Source organism: Mastigoproctus giganteus, chromosome 3 (genome assembly GCF_048544385.1).
Source record: "Mastigoproctus giganteus isolate SK-2022 chromosome 3, ASM4854438v1, whole genome shotgun sequence".
NCBI lineage: Eukaryota > Metazoa > Arthropoda > Arachnida > Uropygi > Thelyphonidae > Mastigoproctus > Mastigoproctus giganteus.
Window position 1 is genome coordinate 192,121,273 of NC_143577.1, and position 12,269 is coordinate 192,133,541.

At 38.3% G+C, this 12,269-nt stretch overlaps 1 protein-coding gene across 2 annotated transcripts in view; it reads left to right on the plus strand.

The window, feature by feature from the left end:
- The window catches only part of LOC150088528 (ERO1-like protein beta), a 176,134-nt gene that overhangs the window by 19,277 nt on the left and 144,588 nt on the right, over positions 1–12,269 (plus strand). For both annotated transcript variants that reach the window (XM_090369548.1, XM_090369551.1), the window contains one exon: positions 2,337–2,420. In XM_090369548.1, coding sequence (XP_090225674.1) covers positions 2,337–2,420 — 84 coding nt within the window. The remainder of the gene's footprint in view (positions 1–2,336; positions 2,421–12,269) is intronic.

The window sequence follows — 12,269 nt, forward strand, 5'->3', positions numbered from 1 at the left end:
CTCGCTGGTGCCTAGTCTCCAGACAATGTAATTTGCAAAACTTAAGCCTTTCTTCGTAAGAGCACCCCTTTGTTCCATTCACTAATCTCGTTGCCCTTCTCTGTACTCGTTCCAGCAGCTCTACGTCCTTCTTGAAATGAGGCCTCCAGACCTGTATACAGTACTCTAGGTGTGGCCTGACCATTGCCTTATACAAGGGAATAATCACCTCCTTATCCCTGCTGGAAAAATTTTTGTATATCATTGACAATACTCCATGAGCTACTCTTGCAGCCCGTCTGCACTGCTCAGAGAACTTCATATCTGCCTGCACAATCACCCCCAAGTCCCTTTCATTCTCTACCACTGTCAGTGTTGTACCACAGAGTTGATACGTTGCTCTGGGGTTGCTGTTTCCCATGTGTAGTACTTTACATTTGTCAATGTTAAACTTCATTTGCCACCTCTCAGCCCATCTGCTCAACCTTTCCAGATCCTGTTGCAGCAGCATAGTGTCAGTAGTGTCCTTGACAACCCTGCCAACCTTTGTATCGTCTGCATACTTGGACATTAAGCTTGATATACCATCATCAATATCATTTATAAATACAGAAAACAATAATGGACCCAACACTGAGCCCTGAGGGACTCCACTAATAACATTAGTCCACGATGAGCAGTGTCCATTGATTACCACTCTCTGTCTTCTCCCCCTCAACCACCCCTTTATCCATAGCAGCAATTTGCCTCCAATGTCACACTGCTCCAATTTGTGTAGCAGTCTTCCATGTGCAACAGTATCAAAAGCCTTTCTAAGATCCAAGTATATAATATCAAAGCTATTCCCTGCATCCAGTTCTTTTGTGACTGCATCATAGTATCCAATCAAATTGATCAGGCAAGACTTCCCCTTAACAAAACCATGCTGTGTCCGAGCTATAACTGAAGTCTTGTCTAAATGATCCTGCAGTGCTTCTTTAACCAGTGCCTCCATTAATTTTCCTGGAACAGAAGTTAAGCTCACAGGTCTATAATTACTTGTGTCAGCCTTTGATCCTCCTTTGTGAATTGGGGTCACATTTGCACATTTCCAGTCTATGGGTACCTCCCCTGAGTCCAAGGAAGCTCTCATAATTATGGCTAAGGGTTTGCTTACTTCCTTTGCTGCCTCCTTTAATATAACTGGATAGATCCCATCTACCCCGGGTGCCTTTCTTGTGTTTATCTTCAACAGTTTCTCCTCCACTTTACTCCCAGTTATTTCAAGGTTCTGTAGCTTACTGCTAGAGTTGAATACACCTCTGGCATTCCCCTTGCTGAATAACTCCTCATGTGTGAATGTCGATGCAAAATATTCATTTAGTTTATTAGCTACCTGAGCAGGATCATCAACAGTTGACCCATCAATATCAAGTGGACCAATCTGATTCATCCCCTTCCTTCTAGAGTTTACATAAGTAAAGAACTCTTTGCTGTTTTTCTTTGCACCCCTTGCCAAGGATTTCTCGTAATCTGCCTTCGCCTGCCTAACCTCCTTTGTAACTTGGTTGCATATCAACTTGTATCTATCATAGGCTTCTGTGTCATGTGTTAATTTGTAAGTATCCCATGCATTTTTCTTCTCTGCCATATGCCTCATTAGTTCATCTGACATCCATTTTGGCCTAAACCTTGAACAATATTTCTTAGTTGGTATGTAAAGCCTAGTAGCTTCCAAGATAAGTTCTTTGAATGCTTCCCATTTTGAATTTGCTGTTGGTAACATCATCAGTTGGTCCCACTGTATAGAATTTAAATACTGTCTCAGTCCATCGTAGTCGCCTTTACGGAAGCAATAACCCTTCCCTTTACCCCTAATGGTAGTTACCTCTCTGAGTAAATCCCACTTCAGCACACTGTGATCACTGCCACCTAGTGGTTCATTTATCTGCAGATTCTTAATGCATGAAGAATCACTGCTGATAATCAAATCAAGAGTATTACTCCCTCTAGTTGCCTCCCGAACATGCTGATGTATAAAACAATCATCCAATAAATCCACAAAAGCCCTGCTAGTGTGTGAGTGACCAGCCCCCAAATTCCAATCAATATCTGGGAAATTAAAATCTCCCATTATAAGACTCTCTGATTTACTGGCCCACTCTATTTCCCTGTACAGTTTCTTATTATACTCATCAGAGTCATTAGGCCTATAGCACACTCCTACTCTCAATTTTGATCTCCCAATGCTTATGTCACACCAAACTGACTCAACACTGCACTGTCCAGCGATGTCGACTGGCTTCACTTCCTTGGTTTTTACATGTAGAAACAAGCATTTTACAGACACTAAAATGAATGCCAATTTTGTCTTGCAGGTAAATTTGTATCGTAAATGTCCATTTTGGGCAGATGATTCTACTTGTTCTATTCGTCAGTGTTCTGTGGAGCCATGTCCTGAGGTTAGAAATTCTATTTAATGCAGATTTTGAATCCGTGATAATGAACTTCATTTAATTTTAAATTATAATTAAATAAGAAACTTTTTCCATGTCATAATACTTTAATAAATCATAAATGTGATAAATTTTTATGGTTTCCTTACCCTATATAATACTATAACTGATATGGTTTTGATTCTGAATTGTACTTTGAAATTCTATATTTGGACCAGCATACTGGGAGTTTCTTCATAAATTTTAATTAAATGCTCAAACTTACAGATTAAAAGCCTGTAATAAAATGAAGTTATAAAATTTCTGCAATTTGTAATAGAAATTATTAGCAGAAATTGCTAATTTCTAAGGTACGTAAGCCTTAGCAAAATTAAGATATCCATTTTTAATTTAACTACTATAGCATTAAATATAGCCAGTTCTTATCTCATTAATTGCAGAGTGCACTATACAAGTATTCAAAAACACAAATGATTGATTGATTATATCCTTCTGTAGAGCTGTTAACGTTAGGGCTGTACTAGGCTTACTCTCAAACCAGATTTATCTGGTGATAAGACTAAGTGCTAATGAGTCAAATAAACCAATAACACTTCATCTCTAAAACCTGAATTGATTTAATCTGATGTTTCTTCACTGACTTTGATACTTTTTACTTTTGAGATAACAAGGGTTTCTTGGATGTTTCTCAGATCATACTTTTGTTGTGAGTGTCCTGAAATCCATTACATATATTTTGAGGGTAATTATGTGGTTGGATCAAGTATGACTAAAGATATAGATGTTTTCTCTAATATTGTGGTGAGATCTCATATTAACTGGTTCAGAACTCTGGAAGGTTGTGCAATTAAATTTTTGGCTGTTTCTGTGAAATTCTGCTAGAAGCTCTATGAAAATTCACACACACACACACACACACACACACACACACACACACACACACACACACACACACACACACACACACACACACACTTCATTAATTAGATTCTTAGGTTACACATTGCAGGTTGAAATTTTTCCTGCTTTTCTTATTGGTGGAACACTTTATGAAGAATGTTATTATTAATGCACATCAATGATAGAATTGGCCTGCTAATATCTTTTATATTTTTATGTAAGGCAACCACAAACAGCTTCAACTATTGCATTCCACCTTCCAGTTTCTCAAACTGGAAGGTGGAATACAGTGTGGCATCACCAAAAACACTATGGATAGAATGTGTGTAGTCAGTGGAAGAATGTTATTAATATGCAAGAAGAAAAGAGTGGGAGAAAAAGCTGAACTTGGGGAATACTAGCATTAGTAGAGAAGTTAGAAGACAGAGAACTATCTAACATCACCTGGAGTGAGTAGAGAGAAAATTGGATATCCAATTACAAAAAACAGTCAGCAATCCATAAAATGGAAGCTTGTTTAGAAGGGCTTTATGCCAAACATGATCAAAAACCTTAGAAATGTCAAGAGAAACTGCTTCAGGACTCTTTTTCCATTGAATTTTTCCATAGATGGGTAACATAAGTTAATATATCAACAGTGGATCGCACTGACAGAATCCATGTTGGCAATCATTGATATAATGGAAGGGTTGGAGATATTTTAGGAGTTGGCGGTTAATGGGTTTCCCCATTATTTTAGAAAAATTGAAGATAAGTGCAATGAGACAATAATTGGATGGTAGGTATTTGTCACCCTTTTTTAGGAACTGGCTGGATATGAGTAAATTTCCGAGCAGGAGGAGGAAGAAAAACACCAGTGTATTAAAAAAGTGTAAGAAAGTGGCACAGTACAGGAGTAAGCTCAGGGGCACATGTTTGAGAACCAGAAAAATAACATCAGGACCTGGATCTTTCTTGGAATCAAGATTATTCAAAATTTTTCTAACATCGTTTTGACAGAAGGTTGTGGGAGGCATTGAGTGTACTGAGAATGGTAGAAGGTTTTTTACCAAGATTGTCAATACAAGAGAAGAAAATTAGGAGACCTTAGTATATGTTGGCTTTATCAATCCTCAGCTAAAGATAAACTTTAGCTGAAGTGAGGTGGCAATAGAACCACAGAGGTTTTAACAAAGTTGGGAATACAGATGGGCAAAATTTGCAGCCAATTGGACAAGAAATACTATTTGAACAGGAAACAAGTTTTCTACTCTTAGCCTGTTCAAAATCTAGTTTGTAATGATGAATAACTGGTTATTAGTTAATTGCTTATTGCTAACTGCTTGTTCATTTTTTGCCAACACCAAAGCGCAGAAAATGAACCTGGAAATTTGGTTGTAAGCCAATTGCAATATGCAACATTCTTATTATTAACTGCCTTAGCACATTATTTGGAAAACCAAAGTTTAGATAAAGGACAAGATTTTAAGGTGGAGTGTGGAATAAAGGATTTTGTCCCTACATGAATAATTTTACTGATACTACCTGAACAATCATTAACATCAGAAGATTTAAAACTGTAATCCAACCAAGGAAAAGTAGATTAGCCATTTCACAGATCATTCCATTTTTCATTCTTGTAATGTCAAACAACATTAAGCTGAGAATGGCCATGAGAGAAGGTATCCATTGGAGAGGAAACCATCACTTATTTGTAGCTGGAGGACTAATCACAAACACCCTTGCACAAACAGCTGAGAATGGCCATGAGGGAAGGTATCCGTTGGGGAGGAGACCATCACTAAGTTGTGGAGACCATCACTAAAAATGCAACCAACCACTCACCTCAACCATGTACTTTGAAGATTGTGAGAAAAAGATCACGAGTGTTGGTTGCATTTTTAGGTTTTTCTGGTATTCTGGTAGGTAAATGATCTCTGCAAGGTCATTTGTAATTGCATAAGCCTGAGCATCCCAATCACATGGATCCATTTGACTAGCAAATTGAAGCAAACTGGAGTGTGAACATTAAAATTGCCAAGGAAAGTAGAGTTTTGAAGAGAGGTATTCAAAGAGTTCCAAGTGATTATGGAGTTGGTGGATCGATAGAGGCTACAAATGAATTTAACAGAATGGGGGGTAAAGAGAGAGAGATTTTAAGCCAAAAAAGATTGAAAAGAGGAGATACCAAATTACTAAGTCTTTGATGGGGAATATCAGAGCATGCACAAGTGCCACCTTTAATGCAAAAAAAAAAAAAAACCATAAAGAAAATAATTGGGATAACTGAGATGAGTAGCGGTTGGGGCAACGAATAATTGAGATTCTGTCAGGAAAAGTAAGTGAAGCTTGGCAGACTGTAAGGGAAAATGGACATCATTGAGGTTGGAACTGAGACATGCATATTTGTGAAATTAATGAGAAAGAGTTTGGGAAGTTGAGATCTTTTCACAGATAAGTTTGTTCTATTTGTTTGACTAGCCATGATGTATTCAATAGTACAGTAAAAGTAGTGGGGGGAGTCATATATGCAGTAATGAAATTTCAGATATGGCATACACACAACAAGAATATACCAACTCCTTGACAAAATATTGCCCTGAATGTGCCCTCAGCATACACACTACTCAGACTTCCTCTATTCACTACCTGGCAGAGTGGAAAAGAAAGTTTGTACAGTAGCTGATCTGGATGCCTCCTAAAGAGTTACCAATAGGTTTTTTCTGTTCCATGGACTGTCTAGCAACTGGCCTGCAAACACTATTTTAGAAGACTACCCTCGAAATGTAAGAAAGATTGGATGTGTCCATCATAACCCCAATAGACATCAAGCATCATGGAAGAGATGAGAATTGCCAGAGTTTTGATCTGGAGACTAATCATGCATTTCACCACTTAAAGCCTCCAATAAACAAAGTGATGGTATTGCACCAGTTGATGAGAGTCATCTACCTAGTATTACCTGGTAACATGGGGGATATGGCATTGCTCCCTGTTTTATGGTCACCACACCTCAACCTCATGCTTTTGTTGACTCGCACCTGAGTGGTCACCTCTAGAATACAAGGTGCAGTATGTAAGGACTTACACACAGTCCCGTTGTTGTTGTTGTTATTTGGTTTATAGGAGCATTAGCAACTAAGGCCATATTGCTCCGGGAATATGCAGTGGTCATTCCCTGACCTTTCCGCATCCTCCGTATTTGGTGGTGACGGGCTCGAACCCCGGTCTAATCAAGAAAGCGTGTGCTACGCACTACTGCTATTTTCCCACCTGGCTACGGAGGCGCCTCACAGTCCCATTGTGAAGGTGCAAGCATTGGATTTGGTGTTCTCTCAGAACATTCAGACTTCACCAAAATTTGGTCCACTTGAACGAGACACGTCACCTGAGTATCAGTTCCATCAGCATTTTAGACTCTCAGGTAGCAAGCTGTAGTTTGTCATACCTGAGAGAGAGAGAGAGAGACTGTGACAATCCTCAAATCCAAGTGCACATATCCAGCTTTCTGAAATGCATGAATTCAATGAATAATTGTTAGTTGGGTTATATTCCATCTCTGTATTTATAATCAGTTTCCATCTGGAAACTTCGTGTGCCCTTATATATTGTATGGTTTGCTCTGCACACTAACATCAATAATCTAAATTATTTAACTTCCTGGTTCATTTTGAACTTGTTTTAAATTTCTCCTTTTCATTCATGATGCTTTTCCTTCTTCATGATGCTTTTCCTTCAGTGAGCACTGCTATTAATGAATCAGTTTTATTTGCATCAGTTCATTGCTTTGTGTGATGTGTAATTTTTCCTAGCTTTAAAATATCATGTCAAGATTTTTCTAATTATTTTCAAGTAATTATTCTTAATTTTTATGCTAATTTCTTATTTAGATGCCAACCCTATTGGTTTGTTTACACAAACAGGATTCATTGCATTAGTAAATGATTACATATACTCAGTGATTACTGAATTGTGACCATCTTATCTGTAATGGACTATGCCGCATAGCCTGCAGCATAAAAAGCCGAACAGTTTTGCACAGTAGAGCAGTGGTAATTTGCATCTAGTCATGCAAGTCAAAGTGATAAAGTATCAGTTATGGGAGTTAGTAAAGATATCGTGGAGTTTCAAAAGGGCATGATTTTGGGAGCTCATGTATCGGATGCCTCCATTATTAGAAACTGCTTGTTTTGTCAGTTGCTGACACCCCACTGTGATTAGGGTGTAAAAAGAATGGTGTCAAATGGATCAAATCTCCTCCTGCTGACAGAACCATAAAGAATTGCACAAGATGGATGTTCATGGTGAGTGAAGGGTGCAGTACATTATACAAACTCAGCTGCAGGTTACTGTGTTAACATCACAAAAGAATATGGGGAATGCAAGAACAATATCCCAAATGATGATGCATCAAACACTCAGATATATAGGAGTTCCACAGCAGACAACCCAAGAGACACCCTCTCCTCACTGCTCAATATCGTTAATGGCAATTCTGTGGTGCAACAACACACTGGTTGGACATTGGTGGATTCGAAACAAGAGTGCTGGTCGGATGAGTCCAAATATGTAGTGCAATTCACCAATGCAGGGCCGGTGGAACATGGTAAGCCTGGTAAGCAGAGCATAGGGGTGCCAACGTCTGGGGTCACCAAAATTCAAAATTTTTATTATAATAATATTTAATATCTAAAATAACTAAATGCGACAAGGCATAATATGTTAAGAGTAAGAGTTTAATATCTATATAATATCAGTGTAGATACACCATAGATAACTCTTAAGTTGTTGTTGTTGTTGTTGATTTGGTAGTTGTTGGCACATCGGCTTCTGTGGCCATATTGCACCTCCCAAGGTTTTTGCAGTACTTTGATCCAAGCCCGAGGCGAGAATCGAACCCGCGACCTTTGGGTTGCCGGGCAGGTACTTTACCCACTCGGCTAGCCCGGTCGGCATAACTCTTAAGAAAAACTATAATAGTAGTGTGGGAGGCATCATTTCCTCTGTATCTCATATTGTGCCTTCACAACGAGTTTCCGTGATATTGCACTACCTCGAATACGTAACACTTCACTAATAGAGAAGACTACTGTTAATTATTCTCGGTGTGAAGGATGAGCACGATATGAGATACAGAGGAAATGATGCCTGCCACACTACTATCATAGTTTTTCTTAAGAGTTATCTATGGTGTATCTACACCGATATTATATAGATATTAAACTCTTACTCTTAACATATTATGCCTTGTCGCATTTAGTTATTTTAAATATTATCATATAAACCTTTTGGCATCTCTCATATTGTGTAATTGTCTCCACGACTGGGTTGTGATGCCTGCAATACCAGGGTACCCGCCCACCCACTGATGATAGGCCAATATTGAAATGGTGCCATCTGGGTGATGCCCACAGAGAATAATTAACAATAGTCTTCTCTATTAGTGAAGCATTACTTATTCAAGGTAGTGCAATACCATGGTAACTTGTGAAGGACGAGCACAATATGAGATACAGAGGAAATGATGCTTCCCACACTACTATCGTAGTTTTTCTTAAGAGTTATCTATGGTGTATCTACACCGATATTATATAAATAATATTTAATAAAAGTATCTCGAGGATGCCAGATATATTTCTGCCTAGGAGTGCCAAAAACCCTAGCACCACACCTATGCCAATAGATGCCTTTGTGTGTGGTGCAAGCAACACTAGTCCATGGTCCTATTGTGCGTGGTGCCACTTTTTTTTTTTTTTTTTTTATGAGAACCCCAAACACGAAAGGTATTAGCACTGGCTATAATGCGCCAAAACCAGATCATATATAAAACATTTAAGCTTTTATTGACCTAATAAATTAGATTACCGCGTTAAAATATATAATGACATAGCTATAAAAGATATATCAATAAATAAATAACAATAAAAGTTAAATTTTAAATACATGTAAAAAGTTTACTGATTTTAAATAACTAAAAATAGCAGACTTGGTCATTGTCGGATAAAATCTGACTGAGTATATAAGGCTCAGCCAGATGACTAAAAGCGGTAAAATATAAATCACGTTCATGTCTAAAACTTGGAGACTCAGTTAAAATGTGACAAATAGTTAAAATGGTGCCACAGTTCTCACACACAGGAGAGTCATCTGCCCTCAGCAGAAATGTATGCATAAGATGGCTGTCCTATGCAGAGGTGAACTAGAACAACTTCCTCTCTGCGGTTCCTGTGCAGACTACACTGCTAGTGTCGAATTACAGGCTTTATCTGATAGAGCTTGTTTGTGACTTGCTCATGCCAAGATTGTTGCCATTGGGAGAGTAATTTAGGTGTATTAGCTGCCTGTAATCTGTATAGGGTACTAACAGGAAGTAAGTGTTGTGGGGATCTGGCCACAGCATCTGCCAGTTCATTTCTCTTGATCCCATGGAATCCAGCAGAAACAAATGTTGTGTCTGCTGAATCCGAGTCACGAATGGATAAGGATTATCCATTCGTGATCCCCGATAAAGCCTGCAGTGTACTTAGAGAATCAGTGTACACCACCACCACCATCATCATCACCAATTTTCAATCCATGCAGGATGAAGGCCTCCTGAGCAACTTTCCAGTTCCTTCTGTTTTGTGCAATGGCCATCCATTTACTATCCACAAACTCATGAATTTCATCTGTCCATCTCTGTTGTTGTCTTCCAGGTTTTCTTCTAGCTCCTCTTGGGTACCATTCTGTTATTTACTTAGTCCATCTGTCATCATGTCTTCGAGCTATGTGTCCTGCCCAAGACCATTTTAGTTCTTTAGTTTTGATAAGAATGTCCTTTACTTGAGTTTTCTGCCTAATCCATGTGTTTCTCTTCTTATCTAACAGTCTGATTCCCAATATAATTCATTCCATTCTTCACTGTGTAGTTCTCAGCTTCTCTTCCATTCTTTTGGTGAGTGCTCTTTCACTTCCATAAGTCATATTGGGGAGTATACATTGGTTCATTATTTTACATTTCAGACAAATTGGGATATTGCTCCTCAGTATGTGACTATATTTCCTGAATGCTATCCATCCAAAATTTATTCTTCTCTTGACTTCCAGCCATTTATCATTATTATAGCTAATGACTTGTCCCAGATAAGTATCTGACTCCACCTTTTCAATTACTGCTCCTTCAATCATTATGTCCCTTTCTATGGCATACTTGTTCATCATTACTTTTGTTTTAGCCATATTCATCTGTAGTCCAAAATCCTTAATAACTCTGCATAACTGATTAAGATTTTCCTCTAATTCTTTGGGATTGTGGCTTACAACCACAATGTCTGCAAATCGTAAATAGTTCAGGTACTCTCCATTCGCATTGACTCCTTTCTGCGACCAGTCTAATCTTCTGAAAGCTTCCTCAAGGGCAGCAGTAAACAGCTTCGGAGATATTGTGTCTCCTTGTCGAACTCCTTTCTCGATTTTAAATTTGCTACTGTCTTTGTCTAGTCTAATAAAGGAGGTAGCATTCTTATATATTTTCTTCAAAATCATAATGTATGGGGTATCTATGCCTTGTCTTTCCAATGCCCGAAACATTGCCTTATGCTGTATGGAGTCAAATGCCTTTTCATAATCCACAAATGCATAATCCAGGCATAATGGTGTTTTATATTCATTTGCTTTCTCCATTAGCTGTGACAATACATGAAGGTGATCCATAGTTGAGAATCCTGTCTCCTAAAACCAGCTTGCTCTTTTGGTTGATTCTCATCAAGTATTCTTTCTAATCTGTTAGTAATGATCCTTGTGAACAACTTTTAGATGTGGGATAACAAGCTAATTGGTCTATAATTTCCAATTTCTGATATATCTCCTTTCTTCTGCAGCAAAACTATGATTGCATTATTCCACTCATTAGGCATCACATCTTTTCTAATGCATTTTGTGAAGAGTCTTGTGTCATGTCTCTTCCTCCCAATTTTAACAACTCAAAAGTAACTTCATCTTCCCCCGGGGGCTTTCTGATTCTTCATTTTCTTCAACGCATGTTCTACCTCATCAGGAAGGTTATCAGGTATGTTGTATATGTTACTAATTTGTGATCCATCTTCCCCACTGCTGGCATCATTCCCTCGCTCCTTGTATAACTCTTTATAGTAGTCTTTTGCTATTTGAATTATGCCTTCTCTGCTATTTATAAGTACACCATCGCTATTCTTCAGTTTCAGTATCATTTGTCTTTCTGTATTATTGCTCATGGCTGCTGATTTAAATCCTTTGTTTTCCCTTAATGCTTGTTCTACTTTTCTTGTGTTAAATTTTCTTATGTCCTCTCTGAGTCTCTTTCTAATGGCTTTGCATAACTCAGTATACTCAACTTGCTCCTTGTCAGTGTTTTTCTTTCTCTTCATTTGTTGTCTTCGGTTCATCATGACAAGTGTTTCTTGACTAATTTTTCTTCTTTGGATTTCTTTTTACCTATAGGTTTCTTGGGCTTTGTCTCTTTCAGAATTTTGTAATATTCCTCGTCGATATCTTGGTCCTAAGCAGTCTGCAGAAGCTCAAACTTGTTCTTAAGTTCCAGTACATACTGCTTTTTCTCCTCCTTTGTTATCTCAAAGACCTTTGTGTTATTTACTCGAGTCAGTTTTTTCCTTTCCTTTGCTACATCTATACCAAGTGTGACGCCTCCGTAGCCAGGTGGGAAGGAGCAGCAGTGCATAGCACATGCTTCTTGATTAGACCGGGGTTCGAGCCTGTCACCACCAAATACGGAGGATGCGGGAAGGTCAGGGAATGGCTACCGCATATTCCCGGAGCAATATGGCTTTAGTTGCTAATGCTCCTAAAAAAAAAACCAAACCAATCTATACCAAGTGTACATCTTACCATTCTGTGATCACTTCCAACATTTACCTTATTCAGGACGGTAACATCATTCATAATATATTTTCTGTTAGTGAGGATGAAGTCCATTTCATTAGTTGTTAATCCATTTGGACT